Source organism: Pocillopora verrucosa, chromosome 5, assembly GCF_036669915.1.
Source record: "Pocillopora verrucosa isolate sample1 chromosome 5, ASM3666991v2, whole genome shotgun sequence".
Lineage (NCBI taxonomy): Eukaryota > Metazoa > Cnidaria > Anthozoa > Scleractinia > Pocilloporidae > Pocillopora > Pocillopora verrucosa.
Window position 1 is genome coordinate 9,547,596 of NC_089316.1, and position 23,610 is coordinate 9,571,205.

The following is a 23,610-nucleotide window of genomic DNA, read 5'->3' on the forward strand; positions in this document are numbered from 1 at the left end:
CTCTTGGATAAAGAAAACAATGACGTAAACAATAAATTGCCTTTGGGACTAAGCTGTATTTCAGAATAATACGGGACTATATGGAAATTTCTGTTTTCCTCTTTAAGAGACAATGTTGTGATTTAATAAGAGGGTTTATTTTTCATTTGGCAAACGTAGCACGTCATAAAATTCCGCTGATAAATCTTAAATTTTATAAGTTAAACCAGTTTTCAAATATCTCGTATGTTTAAGAATCTATAAACGAACATTTAATCATTTCTCCCACAATGTAAGAGTCAGGCTAATAATTGCGTATTGATCGTGACATTCCAACTGCTTTACTGCTAGTCTTTGTCAGGCAATGAGGTTGAAAGTTTAAGTTACTATTTATTATGCTTTTTGATGGTAATCATCTTTTCTCACCTAATTACATGGTCCTGATCTCCATATGAGTCTGAGAACTGGTCAATTTAGAGACAGTTAGAATTTCATTCCAATGATTTGGCCAGAGTGTTACTTGCATATAAGGGGAAAAAAAGCCTGAAAACAAACTTAGAGAAAACTTGGACTATTCATGCTACACGCTACTAATTTTTTTTCTCAGAACTTTCAAGGTCATTACGACCCCAGCCCGGATTATTTGTGACTTAGTGAAATGGGTGTCACCGCTGGATTTTTTACCTCGAAGGCTCGGTTTATTCCTTTGGGCGGCTGCCGAAAACGTGTCGAATGATTTCGGTTTTATTCGTTTCGAAAAAGGTGAGATATTTTGGAAGAAGACCAAAGGAACTGCGGAAGGTACTTCAAAAGACTTGGACTATAGTGTAATTAAGCTACCTTGCGCGAACAGACTTGTGATCTTGTATCCTTTTGTTTACATTGTCTTGAGATGAATGAACTTGAGATCGATAAACTGCAATCATTTGAATGGATTTAGTTTCTATTCACGGTGTATTTTTAGCCTTAATATGTTTTTAGGATTAAAGAGCGTCGCAAAAGATTTTAAAATGGATCTTGGACAAGTTGTTGTAATCACTGCGAAGAGCAAAAGCGAAAATAGTTTATCATTTCGAGCGCCGATCGGCGCGGCGCGGCGGCGGTCGGTCGGTCTTGACTCGTGGAGTTAATTATGCGTTGCTGTCTTTCGACATTTTGCACACGCGGTGACTGCATAAAACATTTAATGAATTAAAACTCTATTTTTTGGCTACCAGTATTTAATTGGGGGTGTTCTAAAAGTTATTAAAGGTGGCAGAAATAAGATTTCAATTCCAAAAGTCGCCTGGCTTAAATAAACAGAGAATTCACGAGTGACACGCCGAGTGGTTACAAAAAGTAATTTTTACTTAATTCAAGTTGATATACGTATTACCAAACCAGCTTTTGTCTGTCAATTGAAAAGAAATGCATTTGTTTTGTTTTGATCCGAGTGAGTGCACTTGAATTAAACTACTTCTTTATTATGTAAATATTGCGTGTCGTAAATAGTGCTCGTGTTCGCGCGCTGGCGGTTCATTCTTTCACAACTTTCGTCTTGTTCGAATGAACTTCTTGTGATCTGACCGTGTTGTTTATTGTCGCGATGGAGTTTAGTGTTGGCGATTCTGTCGAAGCTGTCGATCAGTTAGGAATTCGGACAAAAGCAAAAGTTGTCAGCAAATCGGACAACGCAATTGTTGTAAATTTTCATCTGTTAACAAAAGAAAAATATCTCACCTATATCAAAAAAGTTGCGCTCTTCACGATCTTCGGAAGCATGCCGGCATGTCGGCAAACTCATCGGAATGAATAAGTAATGAGAAAGAACAATAGCCTGAACATATGAATACTTAACAACCTCAATTTTTGAGGTTCACGTTTAATCCGCTATGGAGAAGTCATGTTTTACATGTTAGCTTATTGATTGAGCAGGTGGCATTTACCATAAAAAGTATAAAAGTATGAATATCAACATTTGTTTTTCCAAAACTTTGAGAAAGAGAAAGGGGGAAGAGATAAATGCCTTCATGGTGTGGGGTGAGGGGCAAATCATCAGCTAATGGAGCCACCATCAAAAAGAAAAAAAAGAATAATAATTGGTAGATTGTTGTGATTCCATTTTTTAATTTCATACATAAGTTACTGACAAAACTCTACTCGGAATAAAGCTTTTGTTTATCTACTCTACAACTACCCTTCAAATGGCTTCCGTTGCTCCTAGGGAAGTCGAGATTTGTGGAGAGGTATCCAAGAATTTTTTTGGAATGGACAGTGATGGAAACGATATACTTGAAGTAAGTTGAAATTTCATGTAATTGTAATGATGAATTTGCAAAAGGGTATTTGCTCACTGTCTCACCTCCTCACAGGACATTTTGAAGCTGCAAGAAAGTAGTCAAGCTAGCTGAAAGGCTAAATTCTCCATTTGAACCATATTTTCAAAGGAATCATTCTCCAATTAAAAACTTCTAGACTCTCTATATATAATCTCTTCAACAGAGTGTTATATGTACCTTGTCCACTGCTTCAATGTTTCGTGGGAGAACAAATAAAAACCCATGGAATGTTCATCATCATAATTTTTATCCTTCTGACATCCAGAATCATGAATGATCCAAATGAAACTCACTTAACTGAAACCATGGTGAAAACAATAAATTGCCTTTGGGACTATGACTATGTTTCAGAATAGTAAGTGGCTATATGTAAATCTCTGTTTTCCTCTTTAAGAGAGAATGTTGTGATTTAATAAGAGGGTTTATTTTTCATTTGGCAAATGTACCACGTCATACAATTCTACTGATAAATTTTAAATTTTATCAGTTAAACCAGTTTTCAAATATCTCTTATGTTTAAGAATCTATAAATGAACATTTAATCATTTGTCCCACAATGTAAGAGTCAGGCTAATAATTGCATATTGATCATGACATTTCAACTGTGTTACTGCTAGTGTTTGTCATGCAATCAGGTTGAAAGTTTAAGTTGCTTTTTATAGGACCTTGGTTTGTTGTTATTTATGTGTTTTGATGTGCTGTCATTGGTGCATTTCAATCCTTATTATTAGTCCGACTATTAGACATTGTTCCCTCATAAGTCCACTTTGTTGCTGATCGGCAATTATGCATTTTGATGGGAGACATCTTTTCTCACCTAATTACATGGTCCTGATCTCCATTTGAGTCTGAGAACTGGTCAATTTAGAGACAGTTAGAATTTCATTCAAATAATTTGGCTAGAATGTTACTTGCATGGTTGGCAACTCAATCTTTAAAGGTAAAAAACTCTAGAACAAAAATTTATCTTTCAAATCAGCATTCTTAATCCCCACGGTATCAACTGAAGTGCTTTTCATTCAACTAATTTATTCTTTTTTTTCTTGTCACCATATTCCCAACAATAGTGTAGCTCCATTTTCTGCATAAAAACACACCCAACCCACAATTCCTACATTCACTCTGACAAAGGGCTAATGCTCAAAACATCAGCTTTGAAACTCTCCATGGTGGCCAATTTGTGTTTTCAACTCAGTTGATAATATTAAATTACCCAGTTATACTCTCCTACTAATGCAGTGCCAAATTTTCTTTAGAAACTTATATCCCTTTACCCAATCTTTAGATTGCATGGTTGGCAACTAGATTAAGTGGCGTGGATTAGGAATGGCTTTTGACATTATATTTTAGCTAAGGAGAGAATGGTAAGATTAGATCTCAGAAACTGAGCCAGCACAGTTGGCTGGACTCATGTGAATGGCTCCATGGAGCTAGGGATTCTTCTCCATGCCACTTCCTAAGTAATTAGGGCTCAGGAAAGGTAGTGCATAGTGGTGTCACCAAGGGTTACTAAAGAACTTTTGGTGAATAGATGATTAATTTTTTCTTCGGAGCTACAAAAGCTATTTTTAGGCTTTACAAGTGATAAGTAAATGAAAGATATTAGGTAATGGAACTAAACAAATAGATGAAAAGATCCTTAATTAAATAATTGCAAATAAACAGAGCATAGTCACTTGTAAGCAACCAGTTGAGCAAACTGGCTGGCTGAACCAACTGCCTTCTGATTGATCATCATGCTTTGTTACTCATAACTGCCCACATAAATCTGACTGTTGGTTAATTGTCACTTTGGACATTACTGCTAGTCACTGCATGGCTCAGAAATACCTTAAACTGCAAAAATTCATTTTAAAACTGGTTTTCTTTTTATTGACCCATTATGTGCCTGATGTGTTGATCATATAAATATGCTAAGTTTGGCTCTTATAATTCTGCTTTCTTTGTTAATTTATGTTGAGAATTCTTATAAAAAGGCTTTTTAAGTGGAAATTATTTTCTCATTGATGCAGAGGGAAGGATTAATTTCCCAGGAGGGTGAGACAACAGAACTTAATTCCACCTGCAGTGACCTCTAGATCATATAAAACCACTTGTTTATATAGAAGTATCATGAAAAATAATGTACTCAATCAAGTAAAGGAAAAGAACTTTATTTGCTTGCTGGAAAATAATGTAGGGGAGGGGGGCACTAACTGAAACTTTCTTTGAGGGAGGCTATGGGTGAGGCTTTTCCTACAAGTAACTTTTTGTGGAACCTAGTTAATGGAATTTATTTTGTTAGTAGTTTGTAATTTCAAATTCCGGGTCAAGATGGTTTGGAACATATATTTGATTGTTATAGATCCATTTGTTCTGACTTCTTTTCTATAATTCTTTTGTTAAAAAAGAATTTTGAGGAAAAAAACCCAAATTATTTAAACTATATAATTGCCACTGGAAGTAATGATTTTACTAACCTGTGTCTATTTAACTAACGATGTATTTTTAAGTTAAAGTGGAGATCAACTCTTTCCTTTATATTGTTATTTTATGGCAAATGTTTTGATTGTTTTTTTGTTTTCATATGTTTATCATAATTAAAGCACCCTGCTTAAGCAACTTGATTAGTTAACTAGTAAATGTTTACTTGCCCAAGAAGAAGAAAGAGGGGGATTCCTTAAGTTTTCATGGAACAACGTTTAGAGTCACAAAGTCATTTGTTGTATTATGAAGGCTTTGTATCATTCTTGATGTTCACAGATGGAATCTAACATCATTGAAACAGAAAAACTGACATTTTATGTGAGAGTTGATGGTGAGTGCAAACAAAATTAATCTAATTACTAGTCAATTTATCAGTATAACTTAATTTTTTAATTTTTTGTTTCCTATATACATGTAATATTTTGATTATTGTGATTGTTAAAGTTGCAAGATACTTTCATAGTTGTGTCACAGAAAATAACTATTACAGGTGAATAATTGATTGATGTCTTCTTTCAAAAGTTGAGAACTTTTAAAGTTCAAGTATGTAATTTTTATTGCTGACCTTTACACTCTACATCATATTCAAAAAATATGTCAACAATACATGAATCATTGTAATTTTTGTTCAAGTTCCATAAATTTTTGTTTTTGACCTCTGTTATACAAACAGGAGGCTACAGTGTGGGCAAATTGCACTTGCTGGACATATATGTTAATGAGAATGATGACTACTTCAAATCTCAGAGAGGTAAGAAAACGTTTAACAATGAGCATGGAAGCAAATCATATGAGTTTTTTGAAAGTTCTAAGTGATCTAAGATTTAGTCTATGTTCATTTGTTCTTTTTAGAGTGCTGGTATTGTAAAAGAATAAGTCTGGATCAAGACATGATAGTGAACCTTAAAATAGAGTACCCTGCTGCTTTGAGACGGTATCAAGATATTGACCTAATACGATATATTGGAGAGGAGCGGGTTCTGAACGATTATCACCCAATACATGCTTTTATTGTTGTGTATGACATAACGCAGAGACATTCATTTGCGGTAGCAAAGAGGTTGGTTGACGATTTCACTAAAGAGGCCAGGCCAGGTGCCTTTGTAGCTCTTGTGGGAAATAAAGCAGATCTTGAAAGTATAAGGAAGGTGTTCTTTGAGGTAAGTAATGTGGCCATGTTTATATAATGCTAGTGTGCTACATGTGGTAAACATGAAATCACGTAGGTCAAAAGGTTTTTTAATGGTTTTTGTAGAGAATGGTGTAAATCATGTTTGAGAAAGGATAGTAAAATGAGTTGGTTTATGAAAGCTCTTTGGACCATTTTTGTATGATTTCTCATTGTGCCTTTGGTATAAAATCATTTTGTGATTTTATTTGTTGGGTTGCATCTTAGGGAGAAGAATGCATTTCTAGTAAGTACTTATTTACAGTGCGACTCTACATGTATCTTGCTGTATTAACGTCAAAACATGGGAACTTCCTACGCGTCTTTTAAAATCTTATTTGTTACGAAACCTGAGAAGAGAAACTATATCAGGCATTTGACATCCAGCTTCCTAAAAGGCAGACTTCCCTGTTTCAACCAATGTCAACAACACCATGCTCACCAAGCATATGTCAACAACCTGACGTTGGCACCTCGCAAGTAACCTTTTTCACAACATTGAAGTAACAAACCGACCTATCAGAATGAACTATTCTTGTTTACTTCTTTTGTTTTTAAGACAGAAAACAATGAGTTAATTCACATACGGTTGAATGACTACTAATGACAACGGTGCATCTCAAGACTTCTCTTACCAGGCTTTCTTGTAAAAATTTAAATTAAAAAAAATTGATTAGACCCATTTTTTTGGTAATCAATGGTGTACTGTGTTCCTTTTTCTTATATATCTTTCCTTATTTTCCTTTCCTTCTTTCAGGAAGCTCAGAATTATGCAGATGAAAACAATATCGTTGAGATTTTTATGGAAGTGTCAGCACTAACAGGCGAAAATGTGGAAGACCTTTTCTCCGATATTGGTGAGTAGAATTGACTATTCATTGATCTAAAGGGGGTAGGTTTCTAAAGAAACTGTGGTGCTATGTCATTGGTGGAATATAACAGAGTAATTTCTCAGTAGTATTATCAACTAAGTTGATAACGTAAATTGGCCATCAACGAGCGTTTTTATTCAAATGGCCGTAGGGACTAACACTGTCGATTTAAAAGATGTTTCACCAATGTATAGTTTTTTGCGAAAAGTTGTACAGTGGTAAAACATTGGAAGACTACTAAATGACCGATTCCAAGAACACCTTCGCGAAGTAGAAAGAAATAACAAAGACGCATCTTAACCAGTCGCTAGACACTTTAATCTCTCTAACCATTCTGAGCAGCATATGGCAGTTTGCGGCCCTTCCCTACATCTAAACAGTTCGGAAAGCCTCAAAACTCTAAAACAATCTCCAGTCGTTCTGATGAAAGGCTACCGCTGGAAACGTCAGCTTTTAAACTCTTTACGGTGGCCAATTTACGCTATCAACTCAGTTGATAATACTAAATTACCCTATTCATAGATGTGTCTGACAAATTGACGGTAAAGTCTGCACTTGAGTCCATTGGTATATAAGGTGCCAGAGCTAATCATGATTATTTCAGCATGATGCAGCTTGGGGTTTTGAACCAAAACCTCTCTATCTGTGGTTTAGGGTTCTAACCATTTTACCGCCCCATCTCCCAACAACCTGCCTTATCAATTACACTGCTTTTTTAAGTAGATGTGTTTTCTCACAGGGTGTCTTTGTCAAATGATACGCTTTGCAGGCATTGCAATACTCTCGAACTGGTTTTGTTAAAAACCTGGGTTGAAAGGGGATTCCCTAATATGCGTCGGCTAAAGGCCGACACAGACGGAAGAAAACATGCAACCACTTATCATAATATAATCTAATAGAGAATGCTTTGTAAATTATCACATACTCCACTCTTGTATGAAGCCAGACTTGCTGATAGCTTGGAGGTTGCGCCATGACATTGAATGAAAAGCATTGCAGAAAGCTTCAGAAAGTCTAGTAACGCCATTCCTGCAGAGTGGCCATTGTGGAACACTTCTTTCCAATTAGCACTCGTTAATGGAAATGAGAAAAGTTCCAGTGGATAGGCCTTGACAGAAATCACATTATTTTTGCAGTCAAGTGTTCGTCTTAAGATAAAAAAAAAATAGTTGAGTATAGGTTTCTGACTAAAGTTGAATTGAAAGGGTAACTGTGAGAATATGTTTGTTACAATTGTATGTCTGTTGTAGCAGTGGCTGCTTCTATGAAACATGAGCTTGGATAACTAGCAGTAATTTCTCCCCGTGGAAAAAAGACAAAAAGTTATCAATAGCATAATTGTTTTTATGTTTGCTAGAAGAAAAATGGAGAGCGAGGTTTTGTTCCTAGTGTCAAAACTAGGGTGCTCCTGTTACCTATGCCAGTGATATCAATTTTCCTAAGCTGTGTTTAGTTCTCAATGTGAAACTCCTGCACTTCTTTCCTGTTAATTAAGGTTTCCAGGGATGGTTCGTTAGGAAATACTTTTTCTGTTATAGGTGTAGGCATTATTCAGAATGCAGAGGGGCAAAGCTGACAGGGAATTGTCAGGGAATTGTCAGTTGGTTCTTAGTTTTTTGTAATCATTCTATTTTGTAGCGAAACGTTTAACTGTGCCCTTATCCGTTATCAGCGAAACGTTGGCTCTCGGAGAGAAAACTTTGGATCTGAGTAGGAGAAATTTGGACAAAGATCTGTGTATTTATCGCATAGAGGAGTTTCTGCATAGCCGAAAGAACTTTTCACTTACAAATATCCTATCGCTGAGTTTGAGCCACAACCGTCTTGAAAAGCTACCTGATATTTTTCTACAATTGATCAACCTGACGTGCTTATATGTGAATAACAACAGACTGTCCTCTCTGCCTGAAAGTATTGGATGCTTGAAACGACTTCAAGAGCTGGACTTGAGAAATAACCAATTGAAGGTACTTGATGTGGTTAGAAAACTGCCTGACCTTAGAAAACTATTGGTTGAAGGAAATCCGCTCACTCTAGTAGAGATAAGAAGTCTTATTAAGCATGTGGATACGACGACAAGATCGATCTCCGTAGACATTGCAGGTAGTGTTACATGAATATATAGCAATATATCTTTTGCACACTTGAGCACAATGTTATCTCGGAGTGTCTCTAACGCTGTGGTGATTTTTATCTCAATTGAAAGTTTCTGAAGTAATTTCTTTGTAAAGATTAGAGCTTCAAGTAGGTGAAGCCTGTCTTTCCATCTTCGCGTAGAGATCCAAATTGAAGTATACGTATATAGTCGACTCCCGTTATTGCGGACAGCCCCTGGGGGGGGGGCAGATTTCGTGTCCGTAAGATCGAGAGTCCGTAATAGCAGGCTAGGAGAGAAAAAAATTGTTTTGTCTCCAAACATATGAGATAATATGTAACTACGCAAAAATAAAGTTTCTAACATTGCCTCGAACCGGAAAAAGATCTGGCCGCAATTAAGCAGGACATTTTCATGTTAGCACCCAATTAAAGAATGGTTTCTTTATTTTCCTTATTATAATGTCACTTTATAGTATGTGAGTCAGGGTTTTGGACGAAGTGTCCGCTATAGCAAGAGAAAAAACAAGTGAAATGTCGCGCTGGGGGTTATGAAAGTGTCTGCATTTCCATAATAGCGAGAGTCCGTAATAGCGGGAGTATATTTCAGTCATTTCTTTGTGCGTTTCTCCGGGGGATGCCTCTTGTCTGCAATGCTAGGGTGTCCGTAATAGCGAGGTGTTCGTAGGACGAGAGTCGATTGTGCACTTAAAAATGCAACCTTCACTTACTATTTTATTTATTATGAGGATTGATGCTAGTATGAATCGTTGCAAGCTTCGTCTGATAATCCCTTTGTGGGAATATTTAATTCAAATTTGCCGACCGATCGTTCTGGCTATAGAGTCTCGGAGTGTGCACTTGAAAAAAGCGTAACAGTCGGAAGCAGGCTGGTTTTGTTGTTGAGTGCAGTGTTCGTGTACTTTACAAACCTTTTTCCAAGCATTTAAAATTGAAAATGGTACAAAAGAACCCGGCTTGAAAGCTCACAGTGCAAGAAAGATGAAAAATCCCGTCACTATTTTACGACAAAAAAATTTTGAGGTAGTCTTATGTGACAGATTTACCTGAAACTTTGAAAAAGATCATTTTCTCTTCTACTGGAAACATTTAATCTTCCAGAAGTTGATATGACTTTCATGGAAGTTAATTTTAGTAATATGCTCCTTCTATTATATGTATCACCCTCCACAAGGTCGTGATGTATCGTAGAAATGTTCTTTGTTTCTCACTTTACTGTTCTACAATAGGCAATTACTGCAATATTAAATTTTCCTTTTCCCCCACTTGCAGCTGTAGCTCCTCCAGATATTTTGGCGCAAGGACATTCCGCAAGACTAGTTTATGAAGAGGCCCTTAGAGATGGATTTGTGAATGTTTATCGTGGTCGCATAATATTGGTTGGCCAAGATCGTGCCGGAAAAACAAGTTTAAAGAAGACTCTCTTAGGTTTGCCATTTGACTACCGGGAACAGAGCACGGACGGGATCGAAATAGAGCCATCAAAGTTCGAAATTGAAGTGGAGCAAATTAAGAACTGGACTCCAAGTTGTGCGAACAAGTCAAGTTTGTCTGATTGTTTGGAATATACAACGGGTATAGCGGAATTGTTATCGAGAGAAAGGTATCACATGATTGTTCGTGATGAGAAGGAAGACTCGGAAATGAAATCAGTAGGGGCACAGCCTAAGGAAGAACGCAGAGTGGAGTCAGGAGAGGAATTGCACACAAAACATGTTGTCGCCGATGAGGTCCGTTTACTATGTTTTTACACTGAAACCTGAATTTTTTTGAATGATCTCAAACGAATTCACACATTTAATGCTCATTTCATTGTTTTGACATAACGAGATAGATCGATATCCACTGTGTAAATAAAGATGCATCAGCCATCAATTTCTAACGCGGTTTGGTATCCACAGTATTAATATTTCATCTTATTTTAAAATGTTAGGTTTCCGTGTACGAGGATTCGGCCACTAAGTTTCCAGATAGATCCAAGCCATCAAGCGAAGTTCATGAAGGAGAGAATCTAAGCACAAAGTCCAAAATGGCTATCAACGCCACCGTACTTTCTAATACCGTTGAAAAACAGGCTGATGAACTACTAAAGAACATGATCGTTGAAGGTGTGGATGCTGATAGTACATACATCGAGAAAGGATCCTCGATAACCGCAGATGTGTGGGATTTTGCGGGTCAACATTTGTACTATGCTGCTCACCCAGTATTTCTTTCGTCAAGAGCTGTGTACATCGTAGTTCACAACCTTAACAAGCCACTGAATGCCCGAGCTCAGCCATGTTTCAGACAGGGAACTCATGAAGTACCTTTGGAGAACCCGAACAATGAGACTAATCTAGAGAATTTGCTGTCGTGGCTCGTGACAGTTCATAATATGAGATCAACTGGAGAAGAAATGGTTGAAACGCCTAACGTGCTCCCCTATCTCCGACCTCCAGTGTTCATCGTCGGCACCCATGCTGACAAGCCATATGAAGATAGGAAGGATGTTTCATCCAAGATACTTCGTGAGATTTCCAGTAAGGAATATGGAAAACATGTGATCCGACCATTCTTCTACATTGATAACACTCAAGGAGACCAATCATTCGCACGGAAATTCTGGAATTTCTTTAAATTTCAAAGAAATCGTCAAACAGGTAAATTATGTGTTTGGGTTCAACATGATGATTAATTACGTGTTTATCGGTTAATGAGGTTGGGTATAATTTTATTTCTATCGAGGACAGACAAAATCATCGCTAGATAAAGTTGATTGGATTCACTGAATATTTTACCGGTTGCTTTTCCGCATCTAATTCCTAGCATCCTTTTCTCCCAGTCTAGGTACTTATCTACTTTTGATGTTGGCACCTTGTTAGTGTTCCCGTTATTCCTGGATTTTTTTTGTTTGTGTTTTCTCTTTTTTTCCCTTTTTTCTTGTGTTAACCTGGATTGTATATGTAAATACCATAACGAATGTTTTTGCCGACCAAATTAGTGTGAAATTTATAATACATTGCAAAGAAGTGACTTAGATTGCTGCAGCAGAAATAGACCTTTCCGAATACGAAATAGGGGATCATGGTCTTAGTTGCCATCAAACTCGTATCGAAAGTCCGAGGAGAAATCTCTGTTCCTCCCTGGCTTCTCTCAACAGCACTAATTGTTTTACATAATTTATAATTGAAAGGTCAAGAAGGAGACAGTGATGGCACTAATGCCGATGGAATTCATGCTCTTCGAGCGAGAATCCTGGAAGTACTTCGACAGGAACCTTATATGGGAGAGAAGATACCAGTGAGGTAAAGTATGATGTGTAATGATATAAGCACAAAGAGATGTTCAGCACATTTTTTTCTAACAACAGCTGTACTGAAACGTACGAGTGGTTTCGCTACTTGTCGAGTTCGCTACGTTCAAGTTCGCTACATGTTCGTTACTTACATGCCGAATTCGCTACTTACTTCATTCTACCACAGTAAATTATGCTCGCATTATGAGCATAATTTACCAATTCCCACAGATGATTTACGGGAACTTTAGCGGCTCATACTTGAAGAAAATTCTTTCAAGTTCAACGAAAGATTCTTCATACAAACACATGGCATCGCCATGGGAACTAAGACAGTAGTTGCTTTCTCTGCCATTTTATGGCAAACCTAGAAAAGCGACTGTTAATGGCTAGTCCCTCTAACATTTGGTCTGGAAGAGATTTATTGATGACATATTTTCACTGTGGAATATTAAAAAAAAAACCCTTACAATTTTGTTGACTTTGCCAATTCGTTCCACCCTACAATCAGGTTTACTTGTGAAACGTAACCTCGCAACAAACCAAAAAATCAAAGTAGCGGTTTAAAGCACACAAGAAGGAAATTTGCATATGATCAGTTTAACTGACTCCTAAAAACGGCAATCACGCAGTTGGGAGTATAAATTACAGATATTGCTTGTGTTTTATGGTTAAAAGAGAAATTAAAACTGTGAATTAACAGAGGCAGCGAATTGGGCATGTTAGAAGCGAACATGTAGCAAACTCAACGAGTAGGGAAACAGGCGTAAAGTGCTTTCAAGACGACGAATTTTTCAGTGCTTAACAACATGCTACCATTACTTGTGGATGTAATATATCCTCAAAAGATGCTCAACCCGCTATTAAGCCATATTCTAAAGTTACATTTAGAAATTTCCAAACTTTGCTACATGCAATTTGCTATGATGTATACCTTTCTGTAATTTAGACTAATTATAAATTTTTTATATTTCTAGATGGTTTAACTTCGAAAAGGTCATTGAAGCTTTGGTAGCTGAGAATGTATACCACTCAAATACTGTTCATCTTCAAACCTTTGCCAAGGATGTATGTTTTATAGAAGACGACGAACAGTTTCACACCATGTTGAATTTCTATCACGACTTAGGATTGATTGTGAAACACCGCAGTACAGTCATTCTGAAGGCACAGTGGTTAATCAGTCTATTCAAGAAGCTTATAACCATCCCAGCATTCAAAAAAACGGTAGGAAAAGATAATCTTCTAGGCATCGAGATGATTCCAGATCGCAGGCAGGATTTGTCACCTTCTCCCAACTTGCGCTTGACGAAAAAATGTTAATTTAATTGACTGTTTGTTCGTTTGTTTTTTCACGTTACATTTTGAGTTTTCTCCATAACTTTTGTGTCTCCCATTCTCCCTCATTTCAATATTGCCTTATATTGACAAAATGGTCACTAATTTATTACGACATCGTTTGAGGGTGGGGAGGTAAGGGGGAAATTCAATAAACTAATTAGAGATGAAAAACAAGATTTTTCTTATTATGTTGACTCATTTCGGGAGGCTTGCCAACTACATTTTACCACTCATTGTACCCTTAGTAATGAGGAAAGGAGAGATGTTTTTGGTCCGCTGCAAATTAAATGGGTCATTTTTAAAGAAAAATTGGTAGATTGAACTTATTTCAAATAGGGAATTTGTGGTTTCAGGATCCTGTGCATTCCAAGTACTGGCTGCAACTCGAGACAAGTGGTGTCCTTAAGATGGAGCTTGTTGATCACGTTTTTTCCCCTCTTATTCAGCAAGGCGTTATCAAGGAAGACATCTTGGACATGATGGAGCAGTTTTGTTTGATTGCCAAATACTCACCATCCCCGGCTGACGTTTATTACTTTGTGCCATGTCAACTGAGATCCTCACCTGAAGAGCTTTGTAAAATGGAGCCATCATCTACGGATCCTTGTCCTTTGTATCTTCATTTCCAAGAAGGCTTTGTTCCGCATGGTTTTTTTACTCGCCTTGTTTCAAAATCGGTTGCTTGGTGTGGTGCAAATGGATCGTTACAGCCTCCAAAACTCTACCAGAATGGTGCATGGTTCATTCTTGAAGAACGCGTCATACATGACATGATTATGATTTGCAAAAAGAAGTTCATAAAAATCCTCTTGAGACAAAGAATTAAGAAGAACGTAGTTGCAGTTTCTAATTCAACTTTGGTAGAAGTTGCTAGAAGTGTGCGATTGTTTATGGAGAGCACTTTAGAAAAGATGTCGCAGGAGTTCCCATACCTGAGCAGGATGCAGCATGAATTTTGTGTTGAATGCCCCTACTGTCAGCAAAGCAGTCGCAAGTGCGTAAACCACAACCAAGTGTCCTGTGGAGAAGAAGACTGCTTACACCTGCTTGAATTAAGGCAAGGACAGGATTTTATCTGTATGGAAAGCATGTCTAATGAAGTACTTACAGTTCCTGGACAAGAGAAATGGTTGTTGAACCAGGTATAAAGCATTCTTTGTATGTCTTCGTTCGTTCGTAGGTAGTAACGGAAACCAATTAAGAAGAGCTTATGATAGCTGCAATGATATCACATTGTGCGATGGCAGTCGTATGAATCGGAATACCCAATTTAGAAAATCTTGGAACAGATTGAGATCTAATAGTGTCATAGAAGGATCTTGCTTCATCAAACTCCTAAAGCAATTCAACAATGGATATACTGTATGAGATTGTATGTTTTGCAATTGCGTAATTACCTTTTTGGTTGATTCAAGACATGTATGAACGCGTTCAACCAGTTCGTTTCCTTCCGTCTGGTTTATAATTTCTTGATGGGAAAAAAGAATATTTTTCTCTAACTGAAGTAAGTTTTTTTGTGAAAACTGTTTTATATACCTTACTTGGAAAATGATATGCTTTTCCTTTATAATAATGTTTTTATGTCATTATCCAAAAGGGCTTGGCTCCGTCAGAAATAAGAACCTCAGAAGTTGCATCAGTGCGTGGTCACCCAGTAAAGTGCCACAAAACTTTGAAAGTTACTCTACTGGCCAATGAGTGGAATTCGTCAAGAGGGGGTTTGTCCACCATCAACAGACACCTTGCCATCCTTATGGCCAAACGTAGTGAGGTAGAAGTCACTCTCTTAGTCCCACAATTTGCTTGTTCTGAAGAAGAGAAGAGAGATGCAGAAAGTCACAGGATTGTCATCAAAGAAGCAGAGAGACGTCCAGGCTACGACCCTCTTGACTGGTTGAGCTTCCCTCCGAAAAACCTGATAACTGACGTGGTCCTGGGTCATGGAGCCAAGTTAGGTAAGCAAGCCCAAATCATTAGGGAGTACCATAATTGCCAGTGGGTACAAGTAGTGCATACTGCGCCTGAAGAGCTCGGAATGTTCAAAAACTATCCCAGAGCCATTGCCAGAGGAGAAGAGAAGACTACAGCCGAAGTAGATTTGTGTAAATTGGCAAATCTAGTGGTAGCAGTAGGACCCAAGTTGACTGAGGCCTACTCTGCCTATCTTCAATCATGTGAGAAGCAGCAAGATATCATGTCGCTCACTCCTGGCACATTCAAGGAGTTTTCAACTCTAAATCATGCCTCAGTTGACTCTGAAAAGTTTAGGGTGTTGACCTTTGGTCGTGGTGACCCTGAGGACTTCGGTCTGAAAGGGTATGATATCGCTGCTAAAGCAGTAGCTGAACTGAAAGACAACTCCTACCATCTGATCTTTGTGGGTGCACCTGATGGAAAACAGGAGGCAGTTACGGAAACTTTGCTGCAGAATGGTATTTCCAAACGTCAGCTGACAGTGAGAACGTTTTTGCAAAGTAAGCAGAAATTGAAAGATTGTTTTTGTGAAGTTAATCTCTGTATCATGCCATCCCGGACGGAGGGGTTCGGCTTAACTGCGTTGGAAGCCTTGTCAGCTGGTCTTCCCATTCTTGTAAGTGGAAACTCGGGTTTCGGAGACGCACTGCGCACTGTGCCCCCCGGCAAATCATTTGTGGTCGATTCTGAGGACCCCAAGGTGTGGGCTGAGGCAATTGCTGTTGTCCGTAAGAAGGAGAGATCACAGCGTCTTAAAGAGATTGAACGACTGAGGACATCATATGAAGGGCAGTTCAGCTGGGAGAAACAGTGTGACCTTCTTGTTGATAAAATGTGGGTCAAAGTTCATGGCGCAGGTATGTTGATGATTTTTATGTTTCTTTCCTTAGACTTGTCTTTTCTTGTGGTATCCCAAATTTATTCTGTCCTTGATGTGAATACATTTTGTACCTCGAAAAGAGGTTTCTAAAACATAGTATGAAAGACAATTTTATAAGTTTGTGTATATCACCAATGTTCGCCAAAAAGGAAACGATCTGTACGTGCTGATAAGAGAGAGATAGGAAAAAGAAAAAGAAATGTCCAAAACCACTTTTATTCATCCTAAGTTTAATTATCGTTCTTGATACGAGTGTATTCCAAAATGTTAATGTTTTAGCGGGGCATATGTCATATTGTGCAAAAATCTCAGGTTAAAAGTCATCTGCTCCGGTTATTCACAAGCAATTATTGCTTTCGTTGCAACATAATTATTTTTTTATGAAAAAAGAAAAAAAAAAGTAGCTATGTAGAACGTTAACTGGCAAGTCTAGGATATTACCCGCCACTTTTTATTCCAATACTGTTTCTCGTTCTCGAATCAGAAGAAAGTGGTAGTTTAACCTGAAAGAAGAGCCTGTTCCTATCAGTGAAGATTTTGGATCAATTTAAGTCCTCATGAAATATTTTCCCATACATGATCCTCCTAATAAGGAAATATCTCGTTCATTTGAGGGTAGCGCCCTCTATAAAAATTAAATCCGAGTTGAATAAGTGTCCCTCTCAGCCCTGACTTGGGCGCATATTACTTTACTAGCAGTGAGATCGGGGCCGAGCGGATCATATACAAGTTTCAAGCAACTTGCAATGGTGATACAGGATGAGTTCCCAGCAAGTTTAAAAATAATCACGGTAGACTGAAACTTCGGTCTTAAATGTGATGGATTTTTTCTCTCCGATAGTTGAAATCTTCGCTTCCATCTACATTGTATGATTCAAGGAATTACACCTAAAATTATTTTGCTTCTAGGGCTGCTTGAGCGAACCATCCAGAATCTTCAGTGGATGCAACTCTGCGCAAACACGGTCAACAACCACATTACCTTGACAGAGGAGTTAACCACGATTGTATCAGATAAGGGCTTTAGAATTTCTGGCAATCAAGGGTCAGGAAACTGCATGTTCTATGCCTTGTCAGAACAACTTGAAACCGTCAAAGGAATCAAAATCCAACATGGCCAGTTGAGACAATCTTTAATTCAGTACCTCAGGGAAAACCCAAAACTGGTGAGATGCAGTAATTCTCATTAATAGATTGAACTAACGGTTGATCAGTAGTTTGGGCCACTGTGCTTATTTCTCTCTCCGTTACATGGAGTATTACTCGTCCTTACTGGGACACTGGTCCCTTTCACAACACAGAGAAGCGCTTTGACAGTGCAGTGTGTTCTCCTAGAGCTCGATAATACAGTCACCCAAGGTAGGATTGTGTCGAAAGCTCTTATCGTGGATTTCAGTGCCTTAAGCGGTAGGCAACGTAGTCTCTGCCCACATTCTTATCTAATTCAAATGGAGTCTCTAGTAGAGTGTTGTGCTTAGTTATGTAAGTCACACCCTTAGAAAAATATTCCTTTCAGAATCAATTCAGAATCAATGAACACCGTCAGTTTAGCTCGGCTCTGAATAGGACGATCATGTTTTTTGAAGACCTTATCATTCTAAACTATATTTTTCTTACTCTGAATGTTTTGGTTTTCTCCATTTAAGGACTTACCGGTAGTTGATATTTTACCCGTATGGTCGCATTTGTTTAAATTCTCATTTCTTAGAAGTGTGATGGTATCTATGAACGGCTAAACATTTAACTGCAATAGGTTCATAGCGAGTCTTTCTGTCACAAAATGGGTTAATGATCATGTGGAGACGCAACTGCCGCTGCCCATTTAGATTCCTGTAGTGTGACACTTACTTGATGTTTTTTATTTTAGCTTTTGCTGTTTGCCCACCGCGTTTTAATGTTTTCACTAACCTTTCCACTGTAAAGAAGTTCATTTTTTTTTGTGGATTTTTCCTTGAATTGTGCTCGGCCCTGTTCAAAAGGTATTTGGAATTAAAGTTTTAATTGCTGTCTCTTCTTACAGCCGGATGGAACAGATCTGTGTCACTTTGTCCATGGCCATGAAACATGGGCTGATTACCTGACATATATGGAACAAGATGGCGCTTGGGGTGATCACCTCATTCTCTGTGCCGCTGCGAATTGCTTTAAAACGTGCATTCATGTCTTCAGCAGTCTACATAATGATGTAGTCATCAGGCCACATCATCCTGTTGAAGAAAGCAAGCCACTAGTACTGGGACATATTCATGAGGTACACTATGTCAGTCTTCAACCCATACAAGGTAAGAAGGGAAAAACACACGTCACGCGCTTTTCAATTTGAAAATGATGAAGATCACTTAACATTCGTAGCGAAATTTGAAAACCTTATGTTTCCTATGTAAAGCGGCACTAACTGGATCGAAGGTTTACCCTTGAAGTGTTAACTCTTCTCGATTCACTACGATGGTTTGTTAGTTGATCTTTCTCAGAGACAACTCTGAGAACGAACTAAGCTTTCCACTTCCCTGCTGGAAAAACACACCAGTGTCTTTAGTGACTTGAAATGTACCATTGCTATCGTTTCATAAGTTACAAGCTATACCTTTATATTTTGTTTTCTTCTTTTATATTCTGCGATGGGTTTTACAAATTATATCAGTTTTAAATGGAGTGATCTTTTACAGTTTTTTTGGAAAGATGGTAACTGAAGAAAATGTCTGTAAAGCGAGTTATGTATGCATTTATCTGGTTGTTAAGTTATATTAAGATATGCTATTTGTATTTGAACAAAAGTCGCTTGTTAGGAGAACGGTGTAAAGCATACAAGTTTAAGTCAGCGGTATTACAGCTGCTCAATTTACCCGAGGACCAGGGATGGTACTGTTGTGAGAACACTTGCTTCCCACTATTTTGGCCGAGTTATATCCAGGACCTTGCTTTTCATGTCGGCTGAGTTTGTTGTTGATCCGCGCCCGAATTCCAATCACTTTGCGGAGAACCATACTCTGGGAAATGTGAGCTTTTTGTTCACTAATTTTGGTTTGTTTTCTTGTTGCATTTGCAGGTTAAAAAAAGTGTTTCGGCAGCTTTGGCTACAAACCAGGAAGACCTCAACGAAGAAACAGAACGCAACCAGAAAAAACTGCGAAATTTTAGAACTTCTTTCACGAAACCTTATTTTTAGCTGAAAAGAAAGGTTTAGATAAAACATAGCATTTTAGAGGTCGCAGCTTTTTCGGTTTGGATGAGCTTAAGTCACTGAATTGCTATCGAGTTTTCGTGGTTTGATTGAAATTTTGATATAGAGCAATTCTTAACTGAGTGTCAAAAGTAATCCCCTACTGCTTTGGTTTTCTTTATTTCGGTCTGTGATTGGTTTAGAAACTCGCTCAATGTACGAAACAAATCAGATGGCAAACGAGAAAGAATCGTAACTGGTCGTTTGCCCCCAATTTTTGTAGTTTGCTTGTATTTCCTTTGAAACCTCATTGGCTAATAACGATTCAAAACTTCGTTACTATTGGCTGTTGTAATAACTTTGGTTTTTGGTTTACGCCGGCCAAATGAAAATTAATCCAAAAACCATGAATTGCGTATTTCTGTTCTGCAATTATGGAACATCTCTCATCCAGGATATTCTTGTCTTGTCGGTGCCATTGTACGTTGGTGCCGCCGTTGTATATTTAATTTTACAAGCTTTACTTGACAGTTTGCTCTACATTGTAGTGCTTGGATTGATTCATGGAATTTATTAATTTTTTATTTAAAATTTGCCTTTATTACATATTAAAAGGGGAACAAAGCTAATTTGCACAGATGATACATGGGAAATATAAAATAGAAAAAGGAAAAAAGCGAGGAAGTCTCGAGAAGCCATGAAGGCTTATAGGTGAGGCTCCCTTTTAAACTCGTGAATTGCGCGCATGCGCAAGAGCGAGTTATAGATACCATGTGGGGAATGGCATTCGCTCGCTCGCTCGCTCGCTCGCTCGATTGGTCGTTTCCCGTAAACTTTTTTTAGATTTTAGGCTTTTGAGTGCATTTGATAGTTTTAAGCGAGCAGTAAACAGAAGAAATGGCGACCTTTGTTGCTAAGAATAGTGGTGGGGTGAAAAAGAAGCCAATGATAATCTTAAAAGAGTTTTTTTTTCGTTTTAGTTTCAACAAGCGGCGCCAGCGACTGGCAGACATGCAAGGATTCATACTGAAATAACAGAACAACCTTCGTTTTTCATAAAATTGTAATTTACAATCCTTGAACTCGAAAACAATCCGATTGATCATTACGTTTCGTCGCGTGTGTTTTTCCTGTGTGAAGCAACAGAAGATGCCGGCGACTGACGAAATTACAAGTTAACACGAAAATCAGATAACACCTAAACAAACAATTTTAGCTACCGATTTTCAGTGAATTTTTAAAGAACAATTTTCTTTTAAGTTTCAAGACAATTTGAAGATTCAAAATAAATATTATGTACTAAAATGCGAAAGTTATCCACCACAAAATTGATAAATAGGCCTGAAATGAAATTCTATCTTGTTATTGATTATACGTTGCCTAGCACGTGACTTAAATCTACCCAGGCGGAGATCCAAAATGACGGTGGCAGGCTTGGCTTAGTTATATCACTCAAAACTCGTTCCAGTTTGTCTGATTTGATAAAGAGGGAATCGTTAATGTTTTCATTAAGACAGTATTGCCTTGATTTTCTAATATTTACAACGAAAGACGGTAAATTTCACTTTTCACCCGCATTTACTTCCAACCTTTTCTTTTGAACCAGAAACAAAAATGGTAGACGTTTAAAACGCATGACATCATCCACCTTGTCAAATGTAATAGCATGATCATTTCAATTGTAATGCCTTCTTATCCCAACGTTACTTTGTTTCTTTGCTACATTAGCGAACACTGAACTACTGCTCGTACTCAAGATATGACAATCAACCACAAAATTCCCTAAACCAGATAACATTAAACATCATGTGTCAAAATCATGTGTCAATTCACCAGTTTGCTCACAGAGCACTTTGATTTAATTAGAGTTTAAGTTAAACTAGAATGTAGAACTTAATTTAACAAGTGTAGAGTACGAATAACGGAAGTAGTGGAACGCAGTACCATGGTGGTTGTCGATCACCTTTGCTATCAGCATTGCAAAATAACCCCAGCGCCATGGGGAAGCTTTCGAACTCCTCACCTTGAAAGAATTATGGTAGACAATGCGATTATGAGTATGATGTTTAAGTCTACTGTCATAATACAATGTTAACGGCTTGTTATTATTTACTAAATCTGTTTTCTTGCATAGCGATTCCTTTTCAAATTTGCTAATGTAGTTTGCCATTTAGACCTCAGTTCCACTGGTGATTGAGTGGTTTTTTCTCTTGCGATTGAAACACGTTATCGGAACATACCAATTATGGCTGCTTGGCGAAGGCAGGGGAAGAGACATGTCTTAGAGGCATTTTTAAATGCCATTCCAGTAGCTTTGTGGTCCAGTGGTAACCATTTAGATGTTATACATTATCAGTTTAGCAGGGATCTGCCACCCATATCGGATATTCCCTGCAAAATCTCTTTTCTTGAAATCGGAGGTGTTTGACAACCGAGTTCGAGACCACGTAGAAAGCTGCTAAGTATCCAACATAGGCTTTTAGTTAGATGCATTAGAGGATTTGAATGAAAATTTCCGATCGTTAACTCATCCTTTATCAAATAGAAATTCAATCGACCTATGTCTTCATATACATGTGTAAAAGCAAGCACTAAAATCGAGTATTTGTAGAGTATCACAGTTGTGTTCTCTACTATATGTTAAAAAATATAAATAGACCATGAAATACAGTAAAATAAAAAGATTCGGACATAGAAAGATTTGCCTTTTGTCATCTATTTTCTCCAACATTGTATTTTCCTTTCTCGACCATGACACGCCTGTAGAAGGAAATTGTCGGGAGTACTCAGTTCAAACTGGCTGAAACTGAAGTAAAACTAAAACCGGAGTGTTTGGTTATATCTTCGAAGATGAATCAAATTTTCCTTGGAGCTTGTCTAAACTATTTGATGAAGCGGTGTCCTTAACTCCTTTCCGGGTAATAAGTATCCGACTTGGAATGTGCTTGTGTTAAAACGTTTATCATCTTGATGAGCAATGTTTGAATCATAAACTTCTGAGGAAATGTTACATGAGAGTGTCCTTTACTTTTGAGCAGTTATTCAACCTATACTCGTCAGTGTTAGGTAATATTTCTTTCGGGGCTAAAATTCTGGAGCTCTACTGGATTTTTGAAAATCTCTTCGTCTTATCTAATAAATGGACTTACCGACTTTTTGTAAGGTTTTCACGCAGTAAGATTGTCATAAGCTTATTTACAGTAACAAACTTTCAAACATGGCTGACACTCCTGCAATGCAGTTTTCGTCTCTGTCAAAAACTTTTATAAATCATGATGTCAGAGCGATTGCGATCATGATGTGTTCTCACGTGTTCCAAGTTCCATCGTGACATACATATGGTGGCAATCTTCGGCCACCACTGTGAAACAAACCTCAGAAATTAAAATGACGCATGTTACATAGGTTAATGTAACAAAATTCGCGGTCTTAGACAAGGCAACTAGGGCATTGCAGTTTTCTTGAACTTGCCATAAGTTATGGCGGCATATCGCTCTTTCTGGAGTTCACTAACAACTTCTAATAACATTTCAAATAAGAAAGATGATAAATTTTGAGCAAGGCAAAATGATTTAAAAATGTTTTTCCGTCTCGTCTCATTCTTATTGTCATATGAAGCTTTCGACATTGTTTATCTTTGCTTTATGCTAGACGCGTGTCAACCAAGGTCCTTATAATGGCGTAACTCAGCGTGGGGTCTCTGTGGCCCAGTGGTAAGGCATCGGAGCGCGAAATCAAAAGGTTTCACATTCGATTCCTTCTGGGGATTGTTAACTTTTTACTTTTGTCCAACGCTCGAGACAAGACGAATGAACATCTTCTCCACAACCGTTCAAATGTAGCTTACCTACTTTTTGTTTTACTTTTTTTCAGTTGTACGTCTTAGGACAACTGCGGCTCGACGCACGGTGTGGCTGGTCACTCAGTCAATAACAAGTAACTCAGCGTGCACGTAGTTTTCATCTTGCTTTTAACCCATTTTGCATACCTTCAATCATAGTTTTCCCTCATTAATTTTTCCTTCGTCAGTGAGTTACATTCTTTTATTACCTTTGCGTTC

The 23,610-nt window shown here is 37.8% G+C and overlaps 1 protein-coding gene across 3 annotated transcripts; it reads left to right on the top strand.

Annotated features, from left to right (window-relative positions):
• Positions 1–697: 697 nt before the first annotated feature.
• Positions 698–22,215, top strand: LOC136280952 (uncharacterized). 3 transcript variants are annotated; one of them, XM_066166920.1, is made up of 16 exons: positions 698–780; positions 2,183–2,255; positions 5,040–5,094; positions 5,437–5,514; positions 5,616–5,923; positions 6,689–6,788; positions 8,442–8,906; positions 10,191–10,648; positions 10,852–11,560; positions 12,094–12,205; positions 13,173–13,422; positions 13,890–14,678; positions 15,134–16,367; positions 17,300–17,556; positions 18,411–18,672; positions 19,437–22,215. In XM_066166920.1, the coding sequence occupies exons 2-16, from the start codon at positions 2,226–2,228 to the stop codon at positions 19,439–19,441; spliced, it is 5,112 nt and encodes a 1,703-aa protein (XP_066023017.1). In that variant the 5' UTR covers positions 698–780; positions 2,183–2,225; the 3' UTR covers positions 19,442–22,215. The 3 variants fall into 3 exon arrangements, with proteins under 3 accessions (XP_066023017.1, XP_066023018.1, XP_066023016.1); XM_066166921.1 differs by having other exon boundaries at positions 698–741; XM_066166919.1 differs by having other exon boundaries at positions 703–844; positions 961–2,255.
• The last annotated feature ends 1,395 nt before the right edge of the window (positions 22,216–23,610 follow it).